General features: G+C 34.3%; 1 protein-coding gene across 1 annotated transcript; it reads right to left on the bottom strand.

Moving 5' to 3' along the window:
* Positions 1-359: 359 nt before the first annotated feature.
* On the bottom strand, positions 360-4,110 carry scyl (scylla). The gene is made up of 2 exons (XM_068292417.1): positions 3,206-4,110; positions 360-2,350 (listed from the first exon to the last, which is right to left on the bottom strand). Exons 1-2 carry the CDS (start codon positions 3,270-3,272, stop codon positions 1,560-1,562), a joined length of 858 nt encoding a protein of 285 aa, XP_068148518.1. The 5' UTR covers positions 3,273-4,110; the 3' UTR covers positions 360-1,559.
* Positions 4,111-18,872: the final 14,762 nt, after the last annotated feature.

The raw sequence follows: 18,872 nt of genomic DNA, 5'->3' as shown, positions 1-18,872 counted from the left end.
GTAATTTAATTTTTTAAAATTATATCGCATTGCTACATTTAAAGATTTTTGTTTCGTTATCGCAATTGGAGTTGTGTGTGTGTGTGTTTTTTTTTGTTTTCTTAATATTTTTTGTTATTAATATTTTTGTTTTTACACAGACAGAAAAAAAAATTTTACAAATTTTTTACGCTTTCACATTTACTGAGATATTTGTTGTTTTTTCTTTTTATAAATTTTATTTTTTTAAAATTATTTGCTTGCCTTAAACATTGAATCATATTTTTTTTTAATGGTTTTCTTTTTCTTGTAGTACGCGCTATACATTTAATAATATATATATAGATATATATTTATAAAAATTTGTTAAAATCCTAAAATTTGTTGGTTTTAATTAAGATTAATTAATAATTTAAAAAAAAATTGTATTTTATTGCAGCAAGCTGCGTCTAACTAAACAAAATTGGAGCGTGTGTTCTTTTTTTTTTTTGTTGGTTTTTTTTTTTTCTTTTTAACATCAACTTCGACTTTTTCACTGCGTTTTGTTGTATTTGAAATTTGAAATTTGTTAAGATCAAGTTTTTTTTTTTTTGATATATATATATATATATACAAATGTGTATGTGTGTATACATACATATATATATATCGATATATATATATAGTAATATAGAGCCTAGCATTTAATTGAAAAAAAAAAAAAAAGAATCTGTTTTTGTGTGTGTTTATCATCGTTTTTTGTTTTTGTTTTATCAATTGTTGTCTTTTGCCCGGCCACTGGGGGTCAGGCAAAAGAACACTTAGCATCTTAAACAGTTATCACATATTCATGAGTTGTCGACTAACTGGACAGGGCAGGGGATATAGATAGTTCTATATACCAGATGGTATTATATAGTACCTATATGACTGCTGTCTGGCCGTCTTTGAATTTCATGTTTTTTTTTTTTTTTGTTTGTTTTTTTTTTGTTTTTCGTATTCTCAAAACTTAAACTCCTAAGAATTCTACGCATCTAAGTAAAATGGTGGTGAGAGTCACAAATTACACTGACAATAGAAAAAAAAAAAAAATATTTGAAAAATCAAAAACAAAAAAAAAAGAAATATTACATTTCTTTTTTTTTATTTTTTGCATGTTTCGTTTTCATTTAGTATTTAGTATGAGAGTGTAAGTGTGTTTGGTGTGTAAGTGTGTGTGTGTGTAAGTGTGTGTGTGTGTGTGTGTGTAGGTGGGGTGGCTTCGAATACTTTAATTCGTCGTTGCTTCAACATTATGTTTAAAGGCAACTAACTACTATCTCTCTTTTCTCTCTCTGTATCTATCTCTATATATCTCTTGCTCTTTCTCTCGCTGGACATCATCACAGGGGGTAGGTAATTTAATTTTTTTTTTTCTTTTTTACTCTGTTTGGGTGGGGGAAGAGAGGGGGGATTGAGGTTGTAACTTCAACATCAACATCAAACTTCCTCCACATCATATCATATCATTATCAAGTCGATCGGTTCGTACTTATGTATATACTATATGTGTATATATATAATAATATATATACATAGATAAATGTATATATATTATTATATTATATCGTTGGCGTGGCTATGGCCTGTGCCTGTGTCTGCTGTTGACTACTGCCAAAACTATAGCTTCGCCGGGCACCCAAGCCATCGGCCGAATAGAGTTTATGCTTGGTAATCGTATATTCGGGACTGATTGTTATGGTACGTGCCAAACTTTTCATGAACTGAGGCAATAATGATGTCCAGCCGCGATGATCCTGACGCAATGTTAAATATACCTCGAATGTTGATACCGTTTCTGGATCCAATTTCATTGAGGCAATGCGTCTTGAGTTTTGTGGCTCATCCTCGAATTCAATGTAAATGGTACAACCCCGAATGCCGCAGGGTTCCTTCTCCGATACGCGTATTATTTCCGCCGCAATGCTGGGCGTGAGATCACAGGGTAGCGAGACTTCAGTGCAGGTCAAGTGACGTGATTTGGCAGCACGCAGCTCATCCAGCAGACGTTCCGATAGCTCATGTACGGCAACATAATCAATATCGGCCGGTGAGGCGATATCATCATCATCATAACAATTGTTGTTGTTGTTGTTGTTGTTGTTGTTGTTGTTGTTGTTATAAATGGATTGCTGCTGTTGTTGTTGTTGCTGATAGCTTGTGGATTTGGTCTTCTTAGCATTGCTGCTGCTGCTGCTGCTGTTGCTGCTGCTGCTGCTGCTGTGCTTAATACTGTTGCCCGACGATGATGAGCTAGAGCTGGAACTAGAGCTGGATTTTTTAATGGCTGCCTTTTTGGGGACAACGCTCACATTAACGGCGCTCGTTGTCGGCGGTGACATTATGGTCCAATCTAAAAGAGAGAGAGAGAAGCGCAAAAGAAAAGAAACCTTTGATTAGTCCAAATGCCTATTGTTTAAACTAATTGTATGTATGAGTGTATGTGTGTGAGTGTGTTGAGCAACAACTTGGCTAGGCACTTGGCAACAGCAACGACGACGACGACGACGAACGAACATCGAGATAAAAGCGGAACACCAACAGCAACAACAACAACACGGCGGGCGGGCGGGCACACACACACACACACAACAACAACAACAACGGGCGAACAACCCGGAGAGAGGGCAAGAGCCCAAAAATCATTTTTTATTGCTGTGTACGTGACCATGTTGTTTGCTGTTTAACGGATTTTTTTTTCGCGTTTTATTTTTAATGTTTCATTTCCCTGCCCCCTCCCCCGCCAACAACCTCTTGGTTTCTTTTTTTTTTCGTTACTTTTTTTTATGACATTTTTCTTTTGTAATTGCAAATTGATTTTTTATGCATTTCTTTTTTGTTGTTGTTTTGTATAAAAATAAACCACAAAAAAAACAAAATATATAATGCCAAAAGGAGAACAAGGAAAGAATATAAATAAAAAAAAAAAATAATGATTGTAATTAAATTGTATTAAGAGGAGAGAGCTTATGAAAAGAATCTTTTTTGAATATATTTATGGTGTAGAAAAAATTGTATTGAATATTGAAAAGGTTTTTATTATTTCTTTTTGAAAGTTCTAGAATTCAAGACCTTTTGGCATAAGAAGGTTCTAGAAACCTTTCACTCAACATTTATTAGATACTTTGTGTGTGTGTGTGGGTGGGTGGGTGGGTGGTTGGGTGAGTGTGACTGTGTTTGCTTTTCTTTTTGGATTTTGTAAACTTACCTCGGATTTTGTTGGATCGCAGATCGCTAACATAAATGGGTTGCACCGACATTATTTCCATTTTCATTTGAATTTTCTTTTGGTTGCGGTTGTCGGTTTTTCCTTGTATGTATGTATGTTGTAGTGAAATGTGAAAATAATTTGCTTTTCGCCGACGGTTTTTCTTCTCTTCTCTTCTCTTTAATTTCTTTTTGTATCACTTGAAACTTTGAAGCATTTAACAAATATTAAAATAGTTATTGATTATTTTAATTCATTTATCACAATTTGCTGTTGTTGTTGTTGTTGTTGTTTGTTTGTTTTGTTGTTGTTTGCTGCTTTTATTATTTTTGTTTTATATTTTTGTAATGATTGCTTAAAGTTTTTAATGTTGATTGGTTATTTTTCTTCTTGTTGCTTGTTGTTGTTGTTGTTGATTTAAATTAACTTTTATTTTACTTTTGTAGTTGGAAATCACAGCACTTTTTGTAGATGTTGTTGTTGTTGTTGTTGTTGTTGGTATTATAATTTATTTTGTTAATGTTTTATCACTTAAATGGCGTTGGTCCGTTGCATTTGTTTGATGGCAAATTTCTAATTATTATAGATATATAGATAATAGAGTTTCTTTTTCTGCTTCTGCATTTGAATCTGATTCTCTGAGTCTCAAATTGGTTATTTTTTTGTTTGTTTTCTTTTTAACCAATCAATATTCTTGGTTTTTGTTGTAATATATAGAATTCTTCTTTTTGTAATACACGCTGTTTTCTTTTGCAAAAAAAAAAATGTTTGTTGTTGATGACAATTTTTGAAATTTTCTTTTGAAATATATTGTATCTTTCGCTTTTCAGTTGCAGTAACTGTTTTGTGTGTGAGTGTGTGTGTATATATGGTGTGTATCTCAGCAGTGTTTCGAAGCTACTATGAACCGCAATGCTCTGGTCCCGACTATTTATAGGCAGCGCTGCTCCGGCCGGGGGTATATATCGTGGTCGTCGTTGACGCTGTCGCTCTGACGCTGCTGACGGCACTCAAAGGCAACAACAAAACAGCGAAAAGAACTCAGTTGGTGGCGGCGGTGATGGTGGTGATGGTACACAATTAGCGCTCGCTCTCTTTCTTGCTGGGTGTCTCTCTCTCGTTGTTGAGAGCAGGCAAAGAGATTGACCGCAGATTGAGCGTAAGTTCGCTCTACCTCGCTGTCTCTCTCTCGCTCTCGTTCCCTCTCTTTTGTTCGTGAGTGTGGGTGCGCGCTCGCTTTGTGGTCAGGTAGATGTGAAGCAAGAAGGAAAGCAAATAATACGATGAGGGAACGACGAAACGGCTGATGTAAGTTGGTTAAATTTTTACAACGGTTGACGACTCGACTCTCTTACTCTCTATCTCACTCTCTCTGTTCAGATGGGGGATTGCAGCAGCAGCAACAACACGGTCATCAGCTGTTTCACTCCACTCAATTGCACTCTTTTTTGTGTATGTGGTTTTTGTTGTTTTTGCTTTATGTTGACTGACTCGCTCATGCGCGCACCTACAACCCGGCCGGCGTCGGAGTATACTCTCTATCTCTCTCTCTCCCTTTCTCTACCTATGGCTAGGTAATATTCTTTCTCGCTTTTACTTTGGTCCTCGTACTCGTTTGCTCTTCGTGTGTGTGTGCGGGGTGTGTGTGTGTAATGCATACGTGACTTTTGTGCCGGTTGAGCATGTTTCAACGCTGCAGGCCGAAACGTACATACATACAACAAAAAGGATGATGAAAATGTTCTCTAGCAAGGAAGTTGGCAACAGCAGCAACAACAGCAACAACAATACTAGGGAAACCAAAGTAAAAGCACACAAACACACACACACACACACATATAGAGAGAGGGAAAGAAACGAAGGGACAAGGCACTTCACACCCTCCCGTCGTGCAGCCGTTTCGTTCCACATTACTGCCGCTGCCGATGTCGACGTCGCTGCTCCTGCTGCTGCTGCTGCTGCTAGGACGCACCATATCAAAATTGAAATTTTCCACTGCAGTTTGCCAACTTCAGAATTCAAATTCAAAATCCGAAACCCAATGGCCAAGTGCGTGATTCCTTTTACTCTCTTGTTCTCTCTCTCTCTCTCGCTTTGTCACTCTCGTTGTCTCTCGCTGGTCGTCTACTCCCCCCCGTATTCAACCCACAAATATCAAATTGCTAAAAGATACAAATGTATCTTAAAACAATAACTGGGAATTTCCAATGAATTATGCCCAGATACATACATACATACTTACTTTATTATAAAAACAGCAAAAACAAACAATTTGTTTAGTTTGCTGCAAAATTTCTTTTGTTATTATTAAGTCAACAATTTCATATTCTTCCCATTCTATTACTACAACTTTTGCTTCTGCTTCTGCTTCTTCCTCTTTTCATCATCATCATTTTTAACTTTATTTGTATTGTATTTGGTTTTTTTTTTTTGTTGTGTGTAAATATTCAAAACCCGATTTAGAGAGAAATCAAAAAACAATTTAATTATGAATTCAATTAAAGGTTAATAAATATAAATAGAAATCCCTCTTAATACAATATTTATTCGAATTTCCAACAATTGGTGACCCCGTTACATTGGTCAATTACAAAACTAAACAGTAAAATTGTATGTGGTAACCCCGACGACATGGCGATCTTTCTAAATTTCATACCTTTAACTAAATGCTAACTTTGTTTTCATTTGGTTTATTGTAAGATTACTAATAAAGCAAATGAAATTTTATTGCCTTTGTTTATTATTCATTTTGATTACATCCTCTTAAGAGAGGAAAGAATTTTAAGTGCAATTTGTGCACATTTCAACACAAATTGTTGTTGAGTTTTATGATTTTATTTGATTTTTAATAATTATTATTTTTTTTTTTTTTTTTTGTCTAATTTCATCATTCTCCGAAAGAAGGGAGTCCGAATTTTATATTCATATCATGATTTGATGTTTGTTGTGTCCTTTTTATTTTGTTGTTGTTTTTTTTTTTTTCCATTTGTTGCTTCTTTCATTCATTTCACATATTTTCAATTGAATGCATCTGATAGATATGGATTACATATTTCTCTATATTTCTATTTGTGATTTCTATTGTTATGTGTATTTTTAGCCGGACCAGAAACAGCCTCAACACATTCAGTCAGTCAGTCAGTCAGCCAGTCAGCCAGTCAGCCAGTCTTGGTCTCTCTCAGTCTCTGACTCAGTTTTGGCCTCGGTTTCTTGGTCTCGGGAACTGCACGTAAACATACATAGATTGAAAATGAAAGATTGTGCTCTATGTTGGACCTGTTTTTTTTTTTTTCTTCTTTTCTTCAGCTTCGACTACTTCTTCTTTTTATACTGACAACACATGCAAAGACACACACACACACACACACATATATTTATAGTGATTTGATGGTGTATTTTAGGATGGCTATGCATTGATATATATATCAAAATTCTATATACACGTATGTATGTTTGTCTTCCTGATAAAGTTTTTTCCTCTCTCTCAGTCTTTGTCTCTAAAACGTTTTAAACCCAATGAACGACTTTAAACAAATATATTTCGCAATCATTTGCAATACTTTTTTCCATACCTAGATTCAAAATGAATATTATTATGTTGAAAATATGTATGTACATACATGCATATGAAAAAATCCCCCCTTCTAAACATTTATTAGAAAAAAAATCCCTTTATACCACTCAAACCTAAGAAAATTTTCTTTCCAAGAAAACCAAATTTCACAAAAAAAAAGAAAAATTTAATAAACTAAACAGAAATCAAGGATAAAACTCGAAATTTATATACCCTAAGTTGTATAAGTGATCAAATTTGGTAGGTTAATTTTTGGTGACTTTTGCGAATGTAGAATTTGTCAGCTAGAAAGTTACCAATTAATAGATCTTATATATCTTGATTAGAACTGACAACTAATATACCCCCATTCCGCAATATTGTGAGGGTATTCAAAAAGTTTATGCTTTGCTCAAAGCAATTTGTAAATTTAAATTAGTTTTTACTAAACACAACAAAACACACACACACAGACACACGCACACACATATGCATAAATTTTCATTAAACACCCGAAAAAGAAAACGTGTGCGGAAAAAGAAAGGCAAAGGAAAACACACACACAGAAACACACTCCCAAAAATTATCAAGAATAAGTTGAAAAAGTTATGCGAAAAAAAAGCCCACGAACAACAACAAGTAAAAGCATACAAAAATTTAAGAAAATCATATTCTTGGAAAAGACAAAACCTATAATCATTATATAGAAAAGAAAGACAGGTGAAATATACATACATATGTATATACTTATGTATATGTATGTACATATATTCTTGTACATTCTAGAAGTCGATGACTATAGCTTTTTAGCATAGATAAGATGACAAAGCCAAACCCTCTAGATATCTGTATCTATATCTATTTTTGATTGATAAATAATCATGATAAGTCAAAATTATTCATTCATTTTGCCATTTTTATATGTATAGCAAAATATAAATATATATATATACATATGTATTTCTTTTATCTTTATCAGCAATCTATAACTGATTGTTTTGTTTGTTTTCCGATTCGATTTGTTTCATTGATTATAATCACATATGTACATATGTAATGTGTATGTGTATGTGTATATATGAGAATTTGGAAAATTTGTGTGTAAAACAGTACGGGTGGCGCCATCTAACGGCCACAGTTTGCTGCTGCTCGCCGCCAGCAATTTCTCATTTGGTTTTTTTTCTCTCTTGCATGGTTTTTGCTTATTTCTTCAATTGAATTAAGATGCTTTAGAAACAAGTAGAAGAAGAAGAAAAAGCAGTAGTAGAAAAAAAAAAGTATCTTAAGGATGCATAATTGATTTATGCTCAATATGCAAAGTACTTTGAAAACTTTTTCACACAATTTTGCGTAAAAGTTTTGCTTGTTCCCTCCCCGTCCCACCAAAAGTTTTACCCCAACATCATCATTGTTCTTGTTGTTGTTGGTGGCATGTCCAGTGGGGATCCATGAAAAAAAATAACCAACAACAACAACTGAATCCTAAAGATGTTGAGTTATTTGCATAAGATACATTTGCAAGTTGATTTGTTTGTTTTGCTTGCTACTTTTACTTGTTTTTTCTTTCGTATTATTATTATTATTATTATTATTATTCTTTGCTACATATTATTTGTCCTAAATTGTGTTCAATAAATAAACAAAATTTATGTATAAATAATGTATCGATAAAAAAGAAATATACACTTCAAATGTGTTCACAATAACAGGCAGCATTTGAGTCCGCCGAGTTACATTTTGAGTTGAAAAATACTTTGTACTCTTTTTCGTTTGCTCTTGAGTGTGTGTTTTTTACAAGACTCAAGAGTAGAAATCTTCGGCTCAAGAGCAAGGGCATTTGATTTCACTCTCTTTTGATCTTTCGCACTCTCGCTCTCTATTACTCGGTGTGTGTGTGTGTGTGAGTGAGAACTTTTACTGCCACCGCACTCAGCTGGGCCGGCACAGCTGTGACTTTTGAGTGTCGTAACTCTCTTTTGCTCGCCAGAGCACGCTCAGCTGTTGCCTCTTGCTCCGCCAGAGCTGCGCTCAGCTGGTCAATAGGAAAATTGTATGTTGTTTGAGATGAATCTGCTGATGAGTTTCTATGATTGAATTTATTTTCTTTCTAGCCAACTTTTGTGAAAATGATTGGCAATTTAGTTTGGTTTTTGTTTTTTAAACTCTTTTTAAACCGGCTTCCATCAAACTCTGTAACTCGTCGTCACTCTCTCTCTCTCTCTCTCTCTCTTCAGTTTGGGAGTCACTCAAAATTGAGACGAGGCAAACATTTACTGCTGTCGCTGCTCTGCTGCCACTAACTTTGCAGCTGTGCTCATCATATGGTTTGCTCCAACACACCCCCGCTCCGCATCGCCCTACCTTCCCCCTTCCAACCATCTCTTCCTTTAGCGCCCCACATTACTTCCCTGCCACCAATGCAGTGCCCATGTCTATGTATGTGTGTATGCGTTTGTACATATAACGTTTTTATGGCCGCTGCTGCAGCGCAGTCAGTATTTTGATTTTCCAATTCGTTTTGCTGTAGCTCAGCTCAGCGCAGCGCAGTCAACGGGCCCCCCAAAAACACACACACACACACACACACAGGGGGAGACATTGAGATACATAGATACACATATACATAGATAGATTTTGTTGGTATATATTTTTGCTTTGCTGCTGCTGCTGGGCTGCACTGTTGCCGTTTTTCACTTACTTGGCAAGCTCTGATCGGCTGACAAACACCAAACGAGTTGCTCAACGGCAACGTTTCATCTGTGTGTTTTTTTTCTTTTATTTTTTGCTTTTCTTTTCTTTTCTTTCTTTTCTTTCCTTCCTTCTTTCTTTCTTTTCTTTTTTTTTTTTTTGTTTTGTGTTTTGTTTTTCTTCTGTTTTTGGTGTGTGTTTTGTTTTTTAGCTTGTCTTATTTATGTATTTATTTATTTTTTGTGGCCTGACAGAGGAAGAGGAGCTAGAGCAGGACAGAGACTGCGAGAGATAGAGAGAGAGACAGAGTGCGAGAGAGTGCAGACCCGGCCGGTCCCAGCCGTTTGGTTTTTGTTGTTGGCAAGCTTTTGAGCCCAATCATCTGTTTTATTCTGCACACACACACACACACACACACACACACATAGAGACAGCTGCATGACTCTATGTATCTCTCTGCCTGCATTCGACGTCAGCTTTTTTCCATCAATAGGTTCATTTTCTGCTTGGCAACGGGTTTTTCTTTTTTTTTTTTTTTTTCTTTGGCTTTTTTTTTTTTTTTGTTGTAGTTCAGGCAGAGCCAGAGAAAGAGTGTGAGAGGGAGCCAGAGGTAGGGATAGAAGAGGCCACGTAAAGCTGCCTGAAATTGGAGAAAACGTAGCAATGATGAAATTACTGAACCTAGTGGATACAGCAAATCCCCCCCTCTCATCGCCATCACCATTTCTCTGTGTCTCTCTCTCTCTTTCTCACTCCTACACCCTCTATATCTAATGAAACATATGTACTTACATATGTTGAAGTTACTTGCAGATGTCAAGGGGTCTGATAAGAGATCCAGATACAAACTATTTATTTGCCTAAATCGCTCAAAAACCCAAAGATTATTCACTTTTGCTACAGAACTTGGTCCTCAATTGCACTAAAAAATCATTCTAAAGTCTGAAAATTTCAGATACATACATACAAATCTATTATACATATACCCTAACATTAGATCTCTCTGTCTAGATTATTATTATATATATGTATATGTTTATATTGCAATCTCCTCAGATCTCAAAAAGCTTAGCAAAAGGGTAAACAGATATGTAAATTCATTTTCTTCTTTAAGATCTTCGAAATCTAAATAATATTTGAAAATTCATATAAAGACAAAACCGTATCTACATATCGTTTCGGTCCGACTTTGATCTTTTTCAATAAGTTGATTACTTTAAATCCATTTGTTTTTGAATTGAAGAATTTGATTCTTAATTTAGTTAGAACTATTATTTTGTTTTGTGCTTGTTGTACCTACTTATAGATAGTTTCTATTTGGATTATAAACTCTAAAGTAATTATTAATTGCATATTCATTCGATTAACACATTTCGACTTTTCAGATACTAATTAATAATTCAAAATAATAATAATTGTAAGAAGAGTTCTAGCTTAATATAGAAATTTTCTACTTTTCGATCTTATTGTTAAGATCAAAGATACTAAACATTAGTTGCTCTTAAATCTAAACTGTATTCAAGTAAAATATAGTGAAAACCCCAAAACTTAAACTTAACTTGAGCTATAATTTTAGTATAGAATGTGCCAAATGAGTTTAATTTTGTCAAGTATTTGGTATTTTGTAATCATAAGAGAACTCTTTCTATAGAAGTATGTAGAATACATATATATTTGTTGCACTTTTGTGCATGAGATCATTGTGAAGAACTGTTTATTTTTCTGCCTATACCTAAACCCCCATTTGGCCACCACCTACAAGTATCTCTTCTTCATAAATGTAGATACAAAAGTATCTAAATATATGTGTATACGTATGATATGTATCTTCTATAGCGAAAACTTTGCAAAATAAAAGATACACAAAGTTGTAACTTGTATGCTGCTGACACAGGCACATAAACACACACTCTCGCACACACACACACACCTGTATTTGTAATATGAATACACGTTATGTATGTATGTAAATGACAATGTATGCAGATTTCTATACTAGCACATAATAAACAAACATACATACATATATTTCCAGTTAACATAAGCCAGCATCTTGTTGTTTGTATACACATCTTGATCTCATCATCATCATCATCATCATCAACTCAAGTCAAGTCAAGTCAATTCAACTCACATCCCATTTCATTTGATTCCATTTCGAATCTTATGATTAATGTATGTATCTAATAGATAAACAAGATGATCACCATGATTCGCTTGTCAAAATCTAGAACAGTAAAAAATTAGCTTACAAAAAATGGTTAATTAAGTTGAATTCAAAATGTGAGGGAAAAAAAAAGAAAAGAAATTTGTCTTTCATTGCTTGTTGAATTAACATCAGGAAATGGCCAGTGCCACGTAACCAAGTAACAGTAACTTCTCAACCCACTCCCCCCCGCCCTCCCTCTTCGCGATTTCAGTACCCCTTACCACATAGACTTCAACTTCAACACCCGCAAGAAGTAATGGGGGGGGGAGCAAGAGCAACAGCAAACAGAACTTTTTCAACTTCCTTTCCCAATCAAGGCAATTTATCAATTTAACACTCAACTCAAAGTAAAACCAAACCAAACCAAACCAAAAGCAATCCGAAACGAAACCAAACGTAACGAAAATCCAACCATATGCCCAGAGACATCTGAGCGCTAATCACCCTTAAAATTGTTGCGTGTGCGCGGCAATGTTGCCATCCAAAACGAAGGTCAGCCAAAAACGGATTTCAATTCCAATTCCCGGACACCCGGACTCCCGGACTCCCAACTCCTTCCACCCATTTTATGTTAGACAGTCAGTCAGTTGGTCGGTCGGTCGGTCGTTCTTTCAGAATCTCAAGTCGATGTCGGGGGTGAAAGGTTACGTTGTCTCTTTAAAAACCAAACCAACAAAACTAAAAATAAATGCTTCCCGGGTTCAGGTCATACTAAATCAATTTAAAACAAAAAAGAAGAAAAAAAACGGAAAACCAATTGGTGACTATTGAATAGAAACGATGCGACAGGGATGGAACATTAATTTATGCAAACCAGAGGCAACCGTAAGGAAGGAAGGGGGAAAGAGGAGGCTAAGAGGTCATGTATGGGTAGATAAGTTGATTTTTCAAATTGATTTCATTAGCCAAAAGTGTTGCTGTCTCTCTCTCTCTCTCGCTGTCTCTCTTTCTGAGTTAGTCAGTGAGTGGTGAGTGACTATGTCTACCTGATACCTAAAGAATATTCGAGACCCTTCTCCTCTTACTCTTCAAAATTCCCCTTAAGACACGATACCTGACTGGAAAAACTCTTAGCCAAAACAAAACAAAAACAAAAAAAATAACAAAATGATCCGCAAATTTTCCACAATGAATTTGTTTTTAAGGGTTTACCCCTCCCTCCTGTTCCTCATGCCGGTTTTGCCTTTATTAAGGGTAAGTGTTATGACTCTGTTGACAAAGAAATATATATATATTCTTGATCTTAACCTATTGTTGTTTGCCCCCCACCATCACCTCTTTTACCCACTCTCGCTCTCTCTCTCTCTCTCTCTCTTTCTCTGCCAAAGCTTACGTGTTCCATAAAGACTGTCTCTTAATCTATATACACATACATATATATATATATATATGTATATATGTATATTCAACTCAGCCCTCTGCTTGACGTTTTTGATGATGAAATTAGTTACCATAGACCAGGCTCTGAGTAATACGCGCAAAACCTTAAATCGAATGATTTCTGTTGCCATGCAAAAATCAAACCAAAAACAAAAAAAACTGATGCAATCTTATTGACATATAAAATAATAGAAATTACGAATATGACAAAATGCGGAAACATTTCACTTTAATTTTCTGGAAGTATTTTTGCTACCCTATAGCGAAATCTTTAATAAGGGTATATTCAATTTGAAAAGTTACATTTTATCATAGATTTCGTTAACAAATCTTAAATTATATATAGAGACCATAAGGATGGAACCAAAACCCAACTTTGTTATCTCTGTAAATCCACCTAGATTTGCATTTTTCCTAGCTCATCTATAGATTCTATAATATTCCATTGAAATCCCATGATTTGCTTTAAGCAGCAGTGTGTGAAGTATCAATCAGGTTCTAGTTTTGCATATTTGCATTATAAATCAACAAGTATTTAAAATCTAAAGCTAAATAATAAATTATTTGAAAGTATAAGTATAATATATAAAAAGGATTGCCTACCTTTCGGCGTTGCACTTTCAAAAAATAGATTTCTTAAGAATTTTTCAAAGAATTTTTTAATGTTTTGTACTTGTTTTAAGATTCTAGAGTTTGTATTTTCTTCTAAGATGTATGCAAGTATTACCTATTAGCTAGATTTTGATTGCTTTATTTTGATAATATATGTACATATGTATATCTCCTTATATTTATCTCCTTTTTAACTATGTAATGACTATTGCTGCAAAAATTTGTCAAAATTAGAATTCAAATTCAAATCTCTTTTAACTTTCAGTTTAACATCAATTGTTGGCTGATATTTAAGTTGGAAATACATATTTAACTTTTTAATTCGAGTTCCATAAATCTACTTAAAAAGGATTTCAATTTGTGTTCGTTTGACTAAGAAGAGGTCATAAGATTTGCCCAAATTTATAGCAACTTTAATAATTTTGAATGGTACAGGGTATTCCTTGAAATTAACCACAAGTTAACACAGGTCTTCTTCTTCTTTTTTTCTGTTTTTTGGTTGAGTCAAAAGAGGAAGTGAAACGAACAGAGCTAAATGCGAATGAGAGGCTCGACTTTTTGTCCGATTTCATGACACATTTTCTTCATATCGCTCGCCATTGGGGCTGGTTGCGACCACCTTATCATTATATTTGGCAAATGATCTAATCAAAGTAACCAAGTTGGAATATATATATATACATATATCTATGCATACGTGTATTTGTCTCGTCTTTGTTAGGTCTACGCGTTCATCAGCATGTTGCCCCATTTTTTTTTGTATGTGGTCCCGTATCTGAAGTGTTTGCAAAAAGCAATAGAGTAGAGAGAACAAAACGCAAAAATTAAAAAACAAAAAAAAAAAGGAAAGCAAGAAGGTTTTTTTTTTGCGATAAACACGCGACCTTGTAGGCATCAGAGTCAGTCAGAGCAGCAGGCAACAAAGAGCCATAAAATCGAACTCTCTTTGCCACTCTGGTTTTTAGCTCTTCACAATGAAAATGTATATTATATGTACATACATACATACATATATAGTTATAATGTGACGCATATTTACTTTTAGCACCGTAAAATATTGATTTAATATTCTTGATATACATATATGTATATACGAAGATATCTACCCCGTCTGACTGTCTGACTAACTAGACCGATTGTCGTCGAAGGTGAAATATTGAAACTGTAGTTATCTGATGATTGTCTTGAGCAAATATTTGTGTGTGTGTGTGGTAAAAACTTTTCACTTCTTCCTCAACCCACCCACCTTGTTTTTACCCCTCCTGTTTTTTTTTTTTGCCTAACATTTAAACAATGACAAATTGCATTGTTGTTATCGTTATCTGTTATTTTTGTTGCCGTTTCGCTTAGACAAGGAGGCGGCCTCTACCCGCCCTAACTTGGACTCTTTGCCTATTTCTATGTATACATAGTGATATTATATTTAGTATATACATAATAATCACCCCATAACCATGAATTGATTTCATTTAAAATGGAAATTGTTTTTGTGTCGGTGCGTGTATGATTTTTAATCAAAAGGATTTTCAATGCATTTCGCAAATCCAAGCAAGAAAAACAACAAAGCAAAAACAAATACAAAATAAAAAAAAAAAAAAGAGGCTCGTTGTGATTTGTATAAGTGGAAAATGAAATACTAGGCAAAACAGCAACAACAACAACAACGACAACAAATGGCAAAAGTGATTATATAAAAACCGAGGCACAACAACAACCAAAAGAACAACTAAGAGCCAGAGGGTGAAAGCAACAAAAAAAAACAAACATATACACAGAAAATAATACAAAAAAAGAACAATTTCGATTTATCAGCGAAAACAACAAAGTACTGAAAATGTTGTGCATTCAATTTGGTAAACGAAATGAAATAACTCGACTTTTTAGATACCCTTTTTTAAGTGATTTACTTTACTTTTTCAAAATGATTCATCATAATAAAGAAGGATTCTCATTTGACCATGATTTTATGTAATAATAAAGCTAAAGATACTATAAAAAAACAACATCTTGGAAGAAATTATAATATATTATATTAAGAACCATAACTAAAACTATCTTTTGGACTAAAGAGCCCAACATTTAATACTCTTTATCACCGAAACTAAACGAAATCCAATTGATATTCTGAAGAACCTAAAATCAAACTCAAAGTAATGCAAAGACATTATCCTTAATATCCTTAAAACTTCATTTATGAAGTTCATTAGACCGAATAACTAAAGTTTCGAGTCTTTAATTAAAACTTTAATACGATGTATTCTAAATTATGTCAAAATGCCTTTTCATGCCTTATTTTGAAACAGATCTTAATGAAAACTTAATTAAATTTAATACATTTCATTAAATTTAATTACTTACTCTTTCTAAAGTAAACAGAACTTTTCAATACTGTTTAACTTATTAAAAAATATTATTTTAAAAGCAATTCTCTTTATATGGAATGAATGCAATGTCCTTAAGACCATACAGTACAGGATCATTTTTTTAAACGATATGTACTTTAGGTTTACAAATGACTTAACAGATCGAAATAGGTATGTATATATGTATGTACATATAAAAGAGAAATAGAATATACCCGTTTCGATTTGAATGGGCGGGGGAACAGGGTATAGAAACGTTTTTATCTCGCTGGCTCAATTGATTTACATAATCAACGAAATCGCGTTGTTGCCTACCCCCTCGCCACCTATCCCAACCATTTCACTTTCCCTCCCCTGGCCCCGCCTCCTCTTTGGCACCGCGTTGGCCTTTGCTTGTTTCTGTGCTTTTAATTAAATGCTGATTAAGTTTTATTCAATGAAAAACACACATACATGTACATACGTATGTATATATGTATATAGATAGACACATGCACATGGAAAGAGAGATATAGTAGGAACTTTGGAGATTAGTCATTGATATGTCGTATATATATATATATATATACATATGTATGTATATGTATGTTGTATATATTGTGTAGTTATGGGGACAACGTGTCCCATTTGTAAACGTGAATAATTTAATAATGCCTCATTAAGATAATGAAATTAGTTCAAATAGACAGTTGTCTGATATTCACACACATTGATTAGCCTTTATATATGTACATACATACATATATATACATATATGTATACTTCTCATTAAATTGAATGCCTCAACAATCATTCTCTTACCATATGATAGTTATATAAAAGCAAATTTATACAATTTGCCAGTTCATATGGCGGCGATTATATGACAAAAACAGAAACAGAATCACTGTCAAAAAAAAAAAAAAAAAAACACCTTTCATTACTTTCGCTCAAATTTCAAGCTGAGCCAATAATTTCACCGGATTTGCATAATGGCAAGCTGAGAATATTTATAATGAATTCATATTCCGATTTCTCATTGGTCGTTTTTACTTATAATTTTGATTTACCTTTCACGACTTATCTAAATTGGATCCCATTAAACAACTAACAACAACAAGATTTCAAAAAGATTTCAAAATTTTCTGCCAATTCATTAAGATTTTATTAATAAAAGTCACATGAACCTCCTAAACTTTTGATTAAAGTTAGAGTTAGGATAGTAAAGGACTTCTTTTTGTAACTGCTCAAAAAGGGCTTAAGAAAGCTGAGTCAAGAAAAGATTATCACTTTTTAAAGCAATCGAGTCATCATTCATATCAGTGTGAAATGAAATTTGAAATCAATTTCATGCCTAATTGAAATAAGAAATCGTAATCTACTTGTAAAAATTCATAAAAATAAAGGCCCTCGATCAAGATAGAGTTCTTCAGTTTCATAAGACTAATATTATGTGAATAGAGAATGAGAGAGAAATATATAGAGAGGATAAGTCTAAGGTCTATTACCCTTAGCAGATGCTAAAAACAATTTTTGTAATCCAAATTCTATACAGAAGGTGGGAAAACTGTTGAATTATTTCCCAGGCTGAGGACAAAAACGACAAGAAGAAGCCCAAGACTAACCTCTAACCCAACCCAAAAAACCTAACTCAAAGAAATAACAATAAACTCTGAAACTCGCATAAAATATTTCGAGAAATTAAAACAGAAGCATATCGAATGCTTACCCATGCCAACAGCAGCAGCAACAACAACAACAACAATATCAATAGAAACAAGAACCAAGTGTCGAACCCGCCATCAGCTATCACCTACACCTCATTTTCGCACTCATCCCAAAGTTGGGTCGACTCAGCTCGGCTTGGGCTTGGGCTTGGGCTAGGTGGTGGCTAAGGACCAAACAAAAGTGAGAGCCACGCAACAACATGTGTATTGAAAACCTCAAGAAACCCATAAATTTGTGAGAAAATCTCCAAGGAAAACAAAAATAGCCAAAAATGTGTCAATGTAAACAGAAACGTAACAAAAGCGGCCAAGAAAAGGTACACCGGCTCTCTCTCTCCGTCTCTCCTCACACACTCATATTCCATCCAACTCATACTCACATTGTATGAAGCCGTTGTCGTTGCCATTGCCATTGCCGAATCGAATTCCCTATACCATCAAAGAACACTAGACAACGATAGACTCAAAGTGTCTCTGGACCAAGACCTGAACCATAAATGCGCAAAAATTTTCCCAAAAAAACCAAAAAATCTCTTTGCTATCAATATTTCCCAGCTCTTCTTTGGGCATGCAATACAATCGTTAAGCAGACAGCACTCTGCACAGTGGGTTGTAATATAAGAAAAATGCAATCGAAATACATCCAAAACATAAAAGAAATTTTCAAATGGAAAAGCGTCATTAAATTCTTTAAATTTGCTTTAAATTCTTTGAATCAAAATGTGAATATGTAAAAAATGAAAGTCAATTGTCTTATCAACTTTTAGTTAATAAATTGGTTTAATTTTTGTTGCATGAGGCAGAAAATTGATTGAAATAGACAAGAACTTTCTTTTTTATAAAAATACTTGAATTTTCAATCTAAATATTTTGAATAAGTTTAAAAAACTTAATGCTAAAATGGTAGATAGATTGTCAAGATATATTTTCTTAAATTTCAGACAGCATATTATTAAGTTTGTGTGTTCCACTGTGCACCTGGGCTAAGCAACGCTTGGACACTGGGACATAACACACGGCAGCGATAGCGACAGCGACAGCGACATGTCGCCTCGGAAGATGATGAACGACGGGATGGTAAAATCGATTTTGGTCGTCGACGTAGACGACGACGACGACGACAGTGACGGTGACGGTGACTAGCGTCGCGGTTACC

The sequence above is a fragment of the Drosophila tropicalis genome, unplaced genomic scaffold (assembly GCF_018151085.1).
Source record: "Drosophila tropicalis isolate 14030-0801.00 unplaced genomic scaffold, ASM1815108v1 contig_694, whole genome shotgun sequence".
Taxonomy (NCBI): Eukaryota; Metazoa; Arthropoda; class Insecta; order Diptera; family Drosophilidae; genus Drosophila; species Drosophila tropicalis.
Note: the sequence above shows the minus strand (reverse complement) of the source record. Positions and strands in the feature narration are given on the sequence as shown.